Raw genomic sequence first — 17,331 nt, 5'->3', positions numbered from 1 at the left:
AAAGCGTAAAAAGCCATTATATATATCATAAAAAATATTTACAAAACTCTAGAACGTGTGAGTAATTCACTGTGAAAAATATACTTTGGATCCCCTCACAAAAATTCATAGTGTTTTATCTCAATTCCCCCCCCCCCTTACATTACCAAATTGTAAGCTAATTTTTGTTTAATATGCTAGGAAAATGTGAAATTATAGGGGATCAAAATGAAAAAAATTAAAGGTAATGAATGGGAGAAATGTTCATTACAGTCCTTATACTTTCCAGCATCACTAATTTTCAAAATTCCACAATAATCAATTTTAATCCAAAACTTTTATATTTTTATTTTTAAGTCATGATTTGAGAGATAAGAGAGAATCATCAAATTTCAACAGTAGAGAAAGAGAATCAATATTAATATTGATTTTGGCCATAAAAATACTTGATTTTGGTGTAAAATGGTTCTATTTGATAATATAAGTTTTTTAGGTTTTTTTTCACCTTTAAATTGTCTAAAAAACCATATTTAAGTTTGGAAATATCTTTGATTTGATTTCAGGTTTTGAGCGGTTTTTTATGTTTTTTTTAAAGGCAATGATAAGTTTCTCAGAATATCTAATTAAGGTGTTTTCTATATGTTTTGAGTTAAAAACAAGTTGGAAAAATGGATTTAGGTGAAAAAATCATTAGCTCTCTCTTCTAGATTACCACATTAGGCCGAATAAGAGAAAAAACAAATGATATGTTGTCTAATTTTTTTTTTTTTAAAATATCCCCCATTATTAAATAAAAAATCAGTGCATGTGTGCATGGATCCTTTTCAAATAAGTCAAACATGCTAGCATGACTTGTCAGGCCTAACAATACATACCTTTTTTTTTCTTTTAGTTTTTTTTTTAATATTTTTTATATTTATATTTTAACCACTACACCTCTTATTGATTTTTTATTTTTTTTATTTAATATTTTTTTAAATAACGATTCCTAATGCATCTATAACTTTTTATATTTTATATAAATTAAATTTATTTTTAAATAATATTTCTAAAATTTTAAATAATATCATGTGAGAAAAACAACTTAACCCACGAGACAACCGTGTCAAATAACTAATATTTTCTAGATTTTAACTCTTCGGGGACTGGGCTTCAGCCAGCAGAGAAATCCAAATACCACTTGATAAAACAAGGTGTCGGGTTGCCAGTGGAAAATGGAATCGTCCTCTCTTGCGCTCTCTAAAAACGTTAAAAACAGTGACATTAACATTACTTTTTAGGTGGGTCCCTAGGAGGGGTATGGTGTGTGAACAGTGTGTCGAACATCTTTCAGCTGTTTATCTATGAAACCGGAAGTTTCTTTTTTATACATACACTTATAGAGAAAAATATTACTTTTTACGCTTTTAAGTTGAGAAAATATATATAATTTTTGTCTCAAAAAGTTGATTTTTTTTTTTCAAGAAAGACGGTAATATGAAATAAAGAATTTAAAATTTCTATTTATTTTATTTTTTCAATGTTTATTTAAAAAATTTAGTCACAACGCATTTTGAAATTATGTTTCAAATAAGGTTTTATAAATTTTTTTTATAATTGTTAGATTTTTTTAATTTACTAATATTAAAAATAATTTTTACTTGTCCTGTCGATTCTCTTTCTCTTTCTTTTTTGTATTTTTTAGACGAGAAACAAGCTACACGAGGAAGATAATGAGAGTTGAACGTGTATTTTTGAGTGAGTTTTAATTTTTTTATTAAAATTTGATTTTTTAATTTTAAATTATATTTTTAGTATTTTAAAATTATTATATATTGATATTAAAAATAAAATTTTTAAAAAATATAAAAAATATTTTAAAACAAAGTCAGATTCAATTTTAAACGCACTCGAAGACAACTGACTAACGAAGTCCGGGGCAGGAAGAGGTGTTACATTGACGATAGAATGGCCACTCACCACAGCTATCTGACACGTGTCCCCGCTGATATTTTTGGTCTACTAAACGACAACATTGTGACATGAAACGATAATAATTTTGGAGGCCTAAAAAAAGGCTAGTTTTAAAAGAACCACATCAGTCCAAAATCTTTGGAAACCCAGTTTCAATTTCAAATCTTTAATTGTTTTTATAAATGGAATAATTGCTAGCATTATGGAAATGTTTTAAAACAAATTTTGTTTAGTAATTTGAGTCAAGAGTTACCTTAAATCTGTCTATAAATTTTTTATTTGATTTTAATTAAGTCATTTTCCTTTGTAATTAAGATTTTAATTAATAAATTTAAGTTCTCAATCTTATTCCATTATATTAGATTTTCTAATATCTATCCAACCAATCTTACATTCTCATTCAATTCATCAAATCCCCAATTATAATTCAAACTCAAAATTCTTAGGCTTACTACATAATATAGTAATTTAAAATTAAAATTCAGCCTAAGTTTTCTAATTTTTTATTTTTTTTAACAATAACAGGAAGATATGAAGGAGATGAACATGTTAAATTCAAAGAAATTTTCAATAAAATTTAAGAGATTGGAGACTGGTTTATTAATGTGTAAAGAATGTATTTGTTTTGCCTTGAAAAGTGTTTTTAAATACTTTTAAGATTTTTTTATGTTAAAAATATATTTTTTTAATAAAATATTTTAAAATAAAAAACATATTTAAAAATAATCGATGATGCTACGATTCGAATTCTCGGTAGGAATGTGAGTTGCAGACTAGTAGTTAGCCCAACGCTTGTGTATGGTGGTTTCATCGGTAGCAGGAAAGAATCAAGGAGAGATGAGCATGTGACACGTAGTCATCGCATGAGTAGCACATGGAAGGCATGGACGCGTAAACGTGTAAGATTTTTTAAGTGAGCGAGAATTTATATAGACACCCAAAACGCGTGATAAAGGAGCTGCGTGGCGTGGCGTGGCGTGGTACATGAAATTTGAATCTCGCTGACCTATAGAAGTGTCCCGTTTACGTTTCTCTCTCTTTTTTTTTTTTATTTATTTGTTAAGGGAAACATGTTTACGTTACCATCAGCATGTGGAACACAGTATCTTAGAATCCGAGTATTTGGTCGTAAGAGCGCAGAAGAAATGGAAAACTTGGTTCAATAATAGAAATTTCTCATTTAGCTTTTCAAAGATTTTGATTTGGACTCTCCCAGAATATAATTCTCTTCCAGTCTCTATCCGTTGATAAATTCATTATTATTATTATTATTATTATTATTTGGCGATGAGCGGTGAAGCTGGAAGGAGAAGGGGTATATTTATTACTGACAATTATAAGTGCACGAGCATCCCATGTGATCACCTAGCTGTTAACTAGCACGGAAGAATAACATGTAAGAATATGTTTGTTTTTTATTTAAAAAATATTTTTTTAATTTTTTTTGTTTTAAGTTAATTTTTTATTATTATTTTAGATTATTTTGATATATTGTGTCAAAAATAATTTTTTAAAAAATTTTTAAAAAACAACTATTATTATTAAAATTAATAAAATCTATTAACCACGAGCTTGAAACTATTTTTTTCATTTAAACCCAAAAAAAAAAAAAAATTGCACTAAATTTCTACCTCTAGGAGTCCAGCCCTTTACATCAGCATTAGCCACCCACAACGTACAACATTTACCCTACTTTTTAATTTTTACCATGAGTTGTTTAAGAATATAATAAAAATTATTTTTAATATTAATATATTAAAATGATTAAAAAAATATAAAAATTTAATTTTTTTAAAAATATAAAAATAAACAAACTTTTAATCTCTGTCTCGGCTATTCAACAATCAATCAATCACGGTAACATCGACAACTTTTTTTTCACCAATAGTCCTCTCTCTTTTTTTTCATTGTTGACGGCTTCCTTTTCACTGTAAGTTTCTATGTACTATGTTTATTGAGTCTAAATGTTGACTGAGTATGCTAATTCAGTCTAAATGTTCAATGACACCTTTTTTTTTATTATTAATATAAATATTTGAATGATATTGCATTCTATCTCAATTAATCTTATAGTTTCTAAAATTAATTATTATATAAATTTTTAGTGATCTTAAGATTTATGAAACTTTAACTAATAATTTTTAAAAAATAAATATAAAATCTAATTAATTAAACTATATCCCTTAAAATTATGTTAATGACACTTGAGGACAACAATTCATGGTGTTTCATGAAATTTGACTCTGTATGCTACCAAATTAATGGTCCTGGTTCGGTTATCATTCCACTTATGCGTGAGAGATACCAACTTGACTAGGTTCCATCATTTGGAACGGGTCATATGGCTGAGGATTCGATCCTGAATGAAAATTTTTGGTAGTTATTTTTATTTGAAAAAATGTTAAAATAATATTTTTTTAAAAAAAAATTATTTTTGATATCATATATTAAAATAATTTAATAACATTAAAAAAATATTAATTTGAAGTAAAATAAATAAATAAAATAATTTTTAAAAACACTTTTAAAATTCAAAAAACAAATAGGGCTATTAATGAACCAAACTGTATTATGTGATATTAAGTAAAAACTATTTTGAAAAGTAAAAAAAAAAAGATTTTGATACATCTTTAAATAAAAAATAGTTAAAAAAATAACAGCTACCAACCTACCATAATATCAAATATTACAAAAATAGATATTTACACATCTACTTCTCATTGTATTGTTTTCTTGTTATTTATTGGTTATAATTTTTAAAAAATTATATTATATTGATTAAATTTTGGATATATTATATTTATTATATTTTATTATTTTTGATATAAGCGCATTAAAATGATTTGAACAAACTAAAAAATATTAATTTGAAGTAAAGTAAAAAATAAAAATTTAATTTTTTTAAAAAGTGTTTTTGAAACGTAAAAACAAACAGGGCTATAAATGAACCAGACTGCACCGTGTGATATAAAATAAAAACTATTTTGAAAAGTAAAAAAAATATTTTGATATATTTATAAATAAAAAACACTTAAAAAAAAACTGCTACCAACCTATCACAATATCAAATACTACAAAAATAGATATTGTTTTCTAGTTATTTATTTGTTATAGTTTTTAAATATTTATATTATATTGATTAAATTTTGGATATATTTATTAAGATTGAATTTGAATCAGTTGTCAGATTTATTTAACAATATACATGTTATAGTCATTATCTATCAATAACTATCTAAAAAAATCACTCATTTATATTGATTCGGTCTGTGTCGAGTTAAAATTATCATCCATGCTATTAACTCATCGGCTTAATTATGTATTAGATTTAAGGGGAAATACAAAGATATCCGTTTTCCAACTATTGTATTTTTAAGAAATTGTGGTTTTACTTGAATTTTTGTGCCTGTATTTGCTATTTCTTAGAGTTTTTAATTAATTTTACTAAATTTGTTTCTCTAGTAATTGACGGATATAAATATACATTTGTTTTTTCATGAATAAAAATATATTGGTTCATATAGAATTTTAATCTTAGAAGTTATATAAAAGATCAATAATAATAATTTATGAGTAAATCAATCTATAAATAAATATCCTGTTTAAACACGTCTATCGCTAAAACAAAATCAAGCACACTCTTTATAGGCTAGAAAATAAATTGTTATAATAAGTTGCAATTGGGTAGTACTGTTCTAAAAAAATTTAACAAGGGTTAAAAGATACTAACATAAAATAAATTCATTTGTAACGATTTTAAAGTTACCTTCAATTGCAAGGAATACATAGAAATATGCCCCCATTATCTTAATTTTATTATCTGATGCTACCTTATTATAAAAAAAATTGATATGATTGAGCTTCTGATTAGCAAGACCCTGCCAGATCGGAGAACGAGCAAGCAAGTGTTTTACATCAATAAAGCATGAAGTACGGGGAACTTGCTAGTAATAATGTCCTCCAAAACTCGATGATTTTGCTGAGTGAACGTTTATCATCGGAGATTGGAATGGTCGAAGAGTACAATAACCATTTTGATCTTTATAATGAAAATAAGAACACAACCCCCACCACAGTCCAATAACTGCTTCAATAATTTAACCTCTGCACATGTTCCGTTTGGATCATTCGGCAATTTCACGAAAAAAACGATTTGAGTGGCTGTTGTCAGACCTGTGGCCCGGCACAAGTTTGTTCTTGTCTGCAACATCATCAGTGAAGGAAACAAATATCTCCTAGCCATCAATCCTCGAATATGTTATCCATTGTTTTTTTTTTATTATTATTAATAATATAGATTAATAGATTAGCTGGTGCAGGTTATAAAATAATATAAATAATATTTTAGAATCTCATCTTAAGCTTCTGAGTTCAGATGATTATTTGACATGGTATCAGAATTTTAATGATCAAGCGGTCACGAGTTTGAATTTTACTATATTTATTTATTTGATAAAAATCAAGCACAAGATAATTTGAGTATGTGCAAGTTTCAAACCTAATGGACTTTTACTTAAGGGGGTGTGTTGTAGAGTAATATAAATCATATCTTGGAACCTTACCTAATAACTCAAGTTTTTTGGTTGAGATGGTTCTTTAACAACGCATAACTTAACTAATTCCATGAATCATAAAGTTAACGACCATATAAGTCTTCAATAACTTTAAAAGAACTCAAACTCGTGATTATTGAATAACAAACACAAGATGGGACCAGATAAACCATCTCTTTAAATTGATATCAATGGTTGCTTGGTTATGAAAGAGATGCCAGAGTCCTCGTATCCAAAGCATGATGGCAGTAATTTAAGTGCCCATGGATAATACTTAACATGATGATAAGTAAATGTACCCACGATTAGATTTTGGCTTTGTATCGCTTTCAGCTTTTATTTGCCTTGGATTCTACTCAATTTGTTTTTGGGGCGGGAGAGTGGTGCTGTTTTGTACACAAAGTCAAATCTTTTATTTCAGCTTCGAAACCTCAAACTTATCAACATACGTCGGCCTCCTAGGATTTCTGTGGTTAGCTTTCAACATCAGGATTACTTGAAGGCCGCAACCTAAGCGATTGGTTCATTTTCTTTCACGAAAATATCAAAGCTGATTAACACAAATGAATTCGGGGATATATATATATATATATATATATATATATATATATATATATATATATTTTTTTTTTATTTACGTGGGTGTCCGGGCCAGTTTGCGCTCACCAGGACTAATCCAACGGCTCACTGAATATCCTGCAAATCCAGTGAGCATGTAAGGTACTGCGGAGATGACAGACGTGCATGATAAAGTTTGAACCCAGGATATATAAAAAAAAAAAAAAACAAGTTTTTTTAACTGTTGGCCAAGACCTCCAGTGCGGGGATTTATATATTTTGTTAGCCCAGAAACTTGAACGCTAGGACCCACCCTCGTCGCCCTCTCCTTGCTTTCTTGATGATGATCGATATGCTCTGCGCGCTACACGACACTCTCATGGGCTATCAGAAGAGGTGAGTTTTGAGATTCGTGGCATGTAAAATAAAACACTAAGTAAAATCACACGATCATTTAAATAAATTAAGATGAACAATAAATTGAGGGATTGAAAATGAAAGAATAATATTTCTTAATTTAAATCAAATTTTTAAAAATAAAATTTAAGCTTAAAAATGAACTATATGTTCATCCATTAATCATAAAACTAAAACATAGAGCTTGAATTTCAAATCCATATAAAAACTATAAAAAACCTCTATGAATAATAAGATAAAAAAACCAGGTTTACTTGTATTAAAAAATAAAATTATAACTCCATAAGATAAAATAAAAATGATAAGAAATCAGGTGAGGTTTGAATAGGGTGAATACCTCGTTTATTTTCACATTCAATTCTAGTTAGTTAATCAAATTGGACTTTATCTCCTTCTGATTTGACCTGATTAATCAAAATAAAAATCTAATCTAATAAATGAATATATAACTAATCTAATCTAATCAGATTGAATGACATAAAATATCTAATAGATAAATTTAAAATGACATCACTAATAATTGATAATAAAATCTTTAACTTATAATTTTAGAAATTAAAACTCTATTGATAGTATTCAATATACCAATGAATCCAAAAAACATTACAAATTGTTTTATTTAGTCATTTTAAGCTGTCTTAGAACCAGACCAATTAGTTTTATAAATTGTTTATAGTAAATACAAGACATCGTTGTTAATTAATTAATCAATTAATAGTAAAAGTAATAGAGTTATTTTTCAAACAAGTATGCCAATAATCTCCTACTCGAGCGTTTATAGATAAACATATAAGTATTTACTCGATATAATTTATGTAAAAAATCAAACCACTCTATACTAGTTCTTCTCCTCGAGTCTAGTTCTATAGATCTCTAGTCCTTACTTAGAGTATCCACATAAGTGATTTTTATTTACTTATAAATTTATAGAGTGTTTGAAAATATAGTAATGATTGATTGTATTTTAAAAAATTTATTTTTATTAGAAAAATAGTTTAAGATGGAAACAAATAAAGAATTGATTTAGAGGCATGAAAATACTGTTTTTAAGATGTTTATTTGTCATATACAGACACAACATCTCCATAATACAATCAAACCGTCTAAACCTCTAAAAAAATAAGAAGACAAGATTAAGAAAATAAAAAATATATTTTTTATTGTGTACTGTTTTCTGTATAGTAACATGTTTTAATAGACTTAAAAATATTATAAAGAAACATTTTTTTTTTAATATTATGACTATAAATGAAACTATATAATTGTTAAAGAAATAATTATATTTTAAATTAAATTGAATAGCTACTATTTAGTTTTATTTTCATAAATATCAAAATTAATTATAAAAAATTAAAAAAAAAAAATTATTCCCTTTGATGCATCATCCAATCTTTTGACTTTAGCTAAAGATTTAATCATAGAATCTTCATCACATATATTCACAGGATTAGGATTATGTAGCAAGCACTTGATCAGTTTACTAGTGCTACAACAAGTGCTGAGATTTTTTCATTCTTGTCCTAGGCATAATATTCACTCGTTTCTTCACTGGCATAAAATTTCACTTAACAAAAATAGATATTTACGATAATTTCCCTTGAATTGTTATAAAATCAAATTTTCAATGCAACATATGGCATCTTTTATTCCCCCACTGCTCATTTAAAATTATATATTTTTCTATCATTTGTTGACAAGGTGATGTCATCATATGAATTATTCAATTATTTTCACAATAATATTAACCGAATATTTATTTTGCCCTCAAAATCAACAAGATATATTTCAATTCCTTCTCATTTTATTTTCAGTAGAATAAGATGTTATACCCAAATTTTTTTCACATATAAAATAATAGATGAAATGCCCGACATCTACCTTACCGAACAATTATACCAATAATCTCTTCAGGGCCTGTAAAATTAGTCAATGTGTATAAAAACTGACCCAGACACCTACATTAATAAGAAATATATATATACCAATAATCTGCTAACAAGATTTTAATTGGCGTATTATTGTCGGTAATTGTTTATGTTTTCGCAAATGCATAAGGGTATAAGTGTCAAATAAAAGTTGTAATGACAACTTTAACAGTGGAATCAACAAGATATATTTCAATTCCTTTTCATTTTATTTTCAGTAGAATAAGATGTTATACCCAATTTGTTTTCACATATAAAATAATAGATGAAATGCCCGACATCTACCTTACCGAACAATTATACCAATAATCTTTTCAGGGCCTGTAAAATTAATCGAGGTGTGCAAAAACTGACCCGGACACCTATATATATATATATATATATATATATATATATATATATAATCTGCTAACAAGATTTTAATTGGCTTATTATTGTCGGTAACTGTTTATGTTTTCGCAAATGCATAACGGTAGGCATCGTTTGGCATTGCGTTCCAAACGGTGTTTTGCCTAAATTCAAATTTTTTTTTTTTGGCTAAAATTGAGTTCGGTTTGTACTTTTTGGATCGTTTTGATGTGCTGATGTCAAAAATGATTTTTAAAAAATGAAAAAACATCATTGGCATGTATTTCGGCACGAAAAGCTATTTGAAAAGCAACCGCTACCACACTGCCAAACACGCTCTTTGTGTCAAATAAAAGTTATAATGACAACTTTAACAGTGGAATCACAAGGGAGAAAATAGCATTCGAACCAAGATTGGTCTTAATTAATTATACGTATATAAATTAATAAATCAACCATGTGAACCAACGTATAATTAATTCAATATAAATTTAAAATTTATATGGTTTTCTTTTTTTATCATACAAAGTTCACATGCAATTCAAATTACATATTAATTTGTTCCTTGGACTGCACATGCAAAAACTATATATGCATAATGAACATTATGTTTCAGGAGGATTATAAATTTATGTCCGAAAAATGATTGACAAACATTAAACAAAATATCTCAGTATAAATACTTTTATCATGCAAATAAAATTATTATTACCGTTGGATATTTATGGGAGTTGCTAACATTTTAGTAACGGTTATTTTACAAACATTTAATATTAAGAATTTATATACAATCGTATAATTAATATTTTACTATTTGATCAGAAGAAACAAAAATAGTTGGAAAAAAAATGTAATGATAAGACACACAAATATTCAACTTGAGCACGGAAGAAACCAGCACGTGGGCACTTGCCCCCACACTACCCAAAAAAAATACATATGAAGAATATATCATGCTGAAATCGGTAATGAAATTTGATGGATAGAAGAATAAGATAAAATTTAAAATAGAAGTATTTTGAAAATGAAAAAATAATTCTGAAGAATTATAATGGAAATAAGAAATAAAAAATAAGAAAGAATTGCGTTAAAAAAGTGTTAGTTTAAACCCCAGTTAAAAATCGATGGCATTATTGTGAAATTATAATAAATTTGTAAATAGAATAAATGATGAAATAAAAAAATAAATATATTTTAGAATAAAAAAATGGTCTGGATAAATTAGTAGAATAACCGAAATGGTTCTAGCAATGATTGAATAAGAAAATTTTGATTTTGATGTAAAATAACCCATAACTTTCGATGTAACTATTAGATTTAGCTGAAATTTCATGAGAGTCTCTTGATATATTGTCTATCTTGAGTTAAATTTTAGAGTCATCTAGATTTGTAAAGTCCATGTGAGAATATCAACAATTGAACCAAAAATAACTTCTAGGTTTATTAATGGCATTTTCATAAATAAGTTGAGAAAACTGGAAATTCAGCTTCTTCCTCCTCTTTAAACTATTGGCCGGTACTGAAAAAAATTAGAAGAGAGAAAAAAATAAGAGCTTCCTCACTAAAATCCTAGAGAGAAACCAAGATTTAAAGCAAGATAGATGAGGGGGTGGATATTGAACACATCTAATTCAATAATCAAGGGGAAAATCAAGAGAGAGTGAGAGTAGAGAGAGGAAATTCACAACATTAAGACAAAAAAAGAGGAGTAGAAAACTTCAATTGATTAACATTCAAAGTTCGTATTATTATCGGGTAAGACATTATAAACTCAATTGTACAAGGTTAAGTAAAAACTAATAAAGGTTATGCAAAATTTTTAAATTATGAATTAGGTTTCTTAAATGTTAAATATGGGAAAGTAACATTGTGAAAATGTGATTTTCTTTTAAAGGAATAGGATGTAAATAACTTCAAATAAAACATAATTGGAGAAGAAAAATTGGATGTTTATGGTGAAAGTAGAGCCGATATTTTAAGGGGAGGAAGAGAGCTTTTGGAACAAGAGTAAATATTTGTTAGCTATTTGTATTTAGAATGTGTTGTTGTGTTGATGAGGATTGAAAAAGATTTAATTATGTTGTTTAGTTGTAGTTGGATTTTCAATGTAACTTGAAAAAAGACTAAGAAATTGATAAAATAAATGATTTATGGTCATGTATTGGTTAGTTAAAGTGAATAATTTATGGTTAGTTGTGTAAATGACTGGTTGAATGATTGTTTGGTTATATATATTGAAAAAAAGAAGATACTTGAAAGTATTGATAAAGAATGTAAATTATATGAAAAAAATAAATTATATGGAGCATCTTTTTATAATATATGTAAATTTTTAAACTTACTTTAAAAACTTATAATTTTTGGATTTTTTGGATTTCAATTAATTTAGTCATATACTTATATTATTTTTCCTCTACTAAAATTGGGAGTTATACTTAATTTAAGATAATAAAATCCATCTTAGATCCTTTTTTAACTTTTTTTTTAATATTGGTTTTTCCTTTAATTTTATTCTTCTACATTAGATTTTTGGACTTTGAGCTTCATGATTTTTTTCCCCTTTCTTTTCATGGGGTTATCCTGATCTCATATATCAGGTCATAAGTTAGTTGATTTAACTCGGTTTGACCCTAGGAGGTTTTCCGATGTTTTTCTTTAAATTGATTTTTTTTTCATATTTGTCTTTCATCATTTTGTTTGCTTAAGAGTTGAAGTGTTGTTTTTGTCAATTTCTTCTATGCAGGGTTTTTCCTGTCTCATGATCGGACCATGAATTTGGTAAGCTGACTCGAGTTAGGATTTTTTATTTTTTTTTAAATTAATTTTTTTAGTTCGTCCTTTAATATTAGCTTTGTAAGTAATTTCTTTTTAAGAGATTATCTCGTTTTCAATTCAATTCTTGCTTTGTTATCAAATAAGATTGTCGAGATATTTTAAAAGTATTTAGAGAGTATTTGTTTTATTATATTGACAAACATTTATTTTTTTAAATAGTCATTGAAATTTTTTTGTAGGTTTTTTATAGTCATACTATTAAATTAACAAAAATTATTGAATTTATCAGATCAATAACTTGAGTTTTTTATTATCATTTTTTTTTTAATTATATTATTAAATTAATTAAAATTATTGAACTCTAATGAATAACCTGAGTTCTAAATTTGTTTTCTCATTTAAAAATATCAGCATCATCTTTGTATCATTTTATTATATTAAAAAAATTAACATGATTCAAAAAGTTGAAGCGATATATTCACAGTCTAGCATTGACCACCAATCCAAGCACATCGTACAGGAGTGATCATTGAAGTGATAACAAATGTACAGTATACGCATCAAAATGTTACGCAGGAAATATTCAATGGTATTTAAAAAAAATAGTTATGGTTATTTTTTAAAATATTTTTTATTTAAAAATATATTAAAATAATATAATTTTTTGAAATTAATATACCAAAACAATTCAACAACACAAAAATAAAAAAAATAAAAATAAAAAATAAAAAAATTTAATAAAAAATAAGTTGCATCGCAACACGGGTACTGGCAAATAAGGGAATCTCTTAATTCTGATGTCTCAATCGTCACTAAAAACATTGTTAACGAAGCTGTTGCTGGAAAGTCGCATGAAAAAAACGATGTTGTGTGAACAACAGTTTAAAAGTAGCACGGTGTGTGTGTGCTGTTTGTTTACAGCTTTTATTTATTTCTCATAAAAAAATCAAACAAACTACACAAAATAGTTGCCGACTACTTCTCAACTTCCAACAGTTTTTCTTTCTCTCCTTGTTTTATTTTTATTTTCTCTTTCAAAATACTAATTTTCAATTTTCTTTTAATTTAATCATTCCTCTAACCATGGTTACTAATTTGATAGAGCTAACCATGGTCTACTTATGCAGTTAAGGAGTAAGAGAGCAAAACACCAAACGGCAAAGCAAACCCATTCCTCTCCCTGCTCTCTCTCTCTTCCCTCTCTCATTGTCTGCACTTCGGCTCTAAAGAGAAAAAAAGCCTTCCTTTTTCCCATTCCATATTGTTTCTGAAATATTTAACCAATTTTCTTTCTGCTTTCTGGGATTTTTTTCTTCTTCTAAATCTGTCACTTTCCCTGGAAAATTTACAGCACCTGAGAATAAATATCATTCTGCTACTTACCTCAATTGTTGTCTCATTATCCCAATCTGGTTGGCTCAACCGGTTTGTTTTCTTTCAACTTGTTTCTTATTTGCAACAATTTAAGTTTGCTTTTTCTGTTTTTTCTCTGTAACATTAGATTTTTTTTTTCAAATTTATTGAGTTCTTGAGATCTGGATTTATTAATTCAGTGTTGTAGAAGAGAAACCATGTGTGCTTGTTTTATCTTGCTAAATGTATTAGATTTTAGTCTCTAGCTGTAATAGAAACTGGGGGTTTCAGTACTAAGATTTGATTTCGAGCAATAAGGTTTGAAACTTTTTTGTTTAGTGGGTAGTTTAAAGTTTCAATTTTGGGGTTTTAGAAATGAAGATTGAGGTGGGTATGGGAGGCGGGGCATGGAATGATGAAGATAAGACTATGGTTGCTGCTGTTTTAGGCTCAAAAGCTTTTAATTACTTGCTATCAAATTCAGTAGCTAATCAAAATTTATTAATGGTTATGTGTGGCGATGAGAATTTGCAAAATAAGCTCTCTGATCTTGTGGACTGCCCCAACTCCTCGAATTTTAGCTGGAACTATGCCATATTTTGGCAGATTTCATGTTCCAAGTCTGGTGATTGGGTTCTTGGTTGGGGAGATGGGTCTTGTAGGGAGCCTAAAGAAGGTGAAGAATCTGAATTCACTAGAATTCGTAATATACGCCTTGAGGATGAGACTCAACAGAGGATGAGAAAGAGAGTTATTCAGAAGCTGCAGACTTTGTTTGGCGAATCAGATGAGGATAATTATGCCTTGGGATTGGACCGGGTCACTGATACTGAGATGTTCTTTTTGGCATCTATGTATTTCTCCTTTCCTCGGGGAGAAGGTGGTCCGGGAAATTGTTATGCCTCCGGGAAGCATGTCTGGATCTCTGATGCATTGAAATCAGGGCCTGATTATTGTGTGAGATCATTTCTTGCAAAGTCTGCAGGATTTCAGACAATTGTGTTGGTGGCTACTGATGTTGGTGTTCTTGAATTAGGTTCTGTGAGATCTGTTCCTGAAAGTATCGAGATGGTTCAATCAATAAGGTCATGGTTTTCCACTCGGAGTTCAAGTATCAGAACCAAGCTAATGGATGCTGCAGTTGCAGCAGCAGCCATTCCAGTGGTGAGTGAAAAGAAAGATGAGAATTCCCCATTTTCAAATTTTGGGATCGTGGAGAGAGTTGAAGGAGCTCCGAAGATTTTTGGTCAGGATTTGAACAGCTCAAATCATGGTCATGGTTTTAGGGAGAAACTTGCCATCAGAAAGATGGAAGAGAGACCTTCATGGAATGCTTACCAGAATGGTAGGCTTGCATTTCCTGGTACTCGAAATCGCCTGCATGGTTCTAGCTGGGCACAAAGTTTTGGTTTGAAACAAGGGACACCAGGTGAGGTTTATGGGCCACAAGCCACAGCGAATAATCTAAAAGAGCTGGTTAATGGGGTTAGGGAGGAGTTTAGGCATAATCACTACCAAGGTCAAAAGCAGGTGCAAGTGCAAATTGATTTTTCAGGAGCCACTTCAGGGCCTTCTGTGATTGGCAGACCACTTAGTGCAGAATCTGAGCATTCAGATGTTGAAGCTTCGTGCAAGGAAGAAAGGCCAGGTGCAGCAGATGACAGAAGGCCTCGTAAACGGGGCAGGAAGCCAGCTAATGGAAGAGAAGAACCCCTTAATCATGTTGAGGCAGAGAGGCAGCGGCGAGAGAAGCTCAACCAGCGATTCTATGCACTACGAGCTGTTGTGCCCAATATTTCGAAGATGGACAAGGCTTCATTGTTAGGAGATGCTATTTCTTATATCAATGACCTTCAAGCAAAGCTCAAGAAAATGGAAGCTGAAAGGGGAAAATTGGAGGGCGTTGTGAGAGATTCATCGACATTGGATGTTAACACAAAAGGAGAAAGTCATAATCGAGCTCGAGATGTTGATATCCAAGCTTCCAATGATGAGGTGATGGTAAGAGTGAGTTGTCCATTGGATTCGCATCCAGCATCAAGAGTGATTCAAGCATTGAAAGAAGCACAGGTCACTGTCATTGAGTCGAAACTTTCCGCTGTAAATGACACTGTGTTCCATACATTTGTGATCAAGTCTGAAGGATCCGAGCAGCTAACGAAGGAAAAGCTGATGGCAGCAATTTCCTGCGAATCCAGCTCATTACAGTCATTATCATCAACTGGGTAGTTTGAGAATTGAGTCTGACGTATAGTCCATAGGCGTATATGTAGTGAAGAACCCTTTTAAAAGCTTCTTCAGAGGTTTTGATATACTGCAAGGGATCTTAAAAGGAGCTGGCTAGAAGTAGAAAAATGACTACCTATTGACCTAGTAGGGCAGCAAATTTTCTGTGATTGTTGATAGTATACATGTTTTGTCATAAGGAAGTATTCTTTCCAGATGAATTACATTTGTAAGTTTTAACAAGTGTATCATTGTTGGTTATTTAGCTCTGATATATTTGGTTGTTTTTTCTTTTAAAAAATTATTTTGTTTAATTAATTTCTCTCCCTTTCGTTTCCATGTTATGAGCGCTTTCATGGCTTCTGTATGGTTTTGTTACCGCCTGACCGGTGCTTCTTTCTGATGAACTCCAACGAGCTATTGCACTTATGTCGTCTTCATTTGCTTGCCCTCACTCTCAATCAACTTATCTTTCACGTGGGAGGTTTGGTGGTAGGTTTGTGATGTGGTCGTGTCGTGGAAAGGTCTGGTGGCTGTCATCAACAATTCCCGACTGAAAAGTTTGAGATTTTCACATGTTCCTCGTGAGATTACTGCTTCGAGGCAAATGTTTGAAGCAATTCTCTCTTCTCAAATATTTTTTATTCATAATAACCTATTTATATAATATTGTTTTTATTTCAGTCGAGAATAAAAATAATATTGTTAACAGGACAAGAGAATCTTTATACTAAAAATTTCAACTTACGACGCTAAATAAATATGAAAAAATATATAAAATAATCTTAATAAGAGAACCTTTAAAATGCGTTTTTCAAGCTCGGCAATGAAAACATATCGCATTTTCACAAGAAATTTCAATTTTTCTTTTTTTTTTTTTTTTTTAAAAAGGAAGTATCACCGTATATTTTTAACAGCTTTAAAGAGATTCCTACGCGAATTTTCTTTTCTCTCTTGTCTTTCTTTTCTTAGAAATCAAGTGAAGCTTCTTTAGATGCGCATGAAAAGAGACGAATCCTGCTCTCGAATTCGAGGAGACCTCTCTCCTTCCGTGGAGTCTTTGAGGCGGACATTGACAGGAAACAATAGTGTTCATCGCCAGTGTAGCACCACCAGGATCCGAATAAAGCGGTGGTCATGAACCAAAAGCGGCACCGCCATCCCATTGCTGAGCAAAACAGGACAAGATTTATGATACAATGGCAGCCGACTTGCACTCTTGCCACCCGTGAGTAGGTTCATCC

The 17,331-nt window shown here is 29.4% G+C and overlaps 1 protein-coding gene across 1 annotated transcript; it reads left to right on the top strand.

Moving 5' to 3' along the window:
* Positions 1–13,495: 13,495 nt before the first annotated feature.
* LOC118063481 (transcription factor MTB1) lies at positions 13,496–16,405 on the top strand. The gene has a single exon (XM_035077527.2). It carries the CDS (start codon positions 14,237–14,239, stop codon positions 16,088–16,090), a length of 1,854 nt encoding a protein of 617 aa, XP_034933418.1. The 5' UTR covers positions 13,496–14,236; the 3' UTR covers positions 16,091–16,405.
* Positions 16,406–17,331: the final 926 nt, after the last annotated feature.

The sequence above is a fragment of the Populus alba genome, chromosome 2, assembly GCF_005239225.2.
Source record: "Populus alba chromosome 2, ASM523922v2, whole genome shotgun sequence".
Classification (NCBI taxonomy): Eukaryota; Viridiplantae; Streptophyta; class Magnoliopsida; order Malpighiales; family Salicaceae; genus Populus; species Populus alba.
This window is presented reverse-complemented; position numbering and strand designations above follow the sequence as displayed.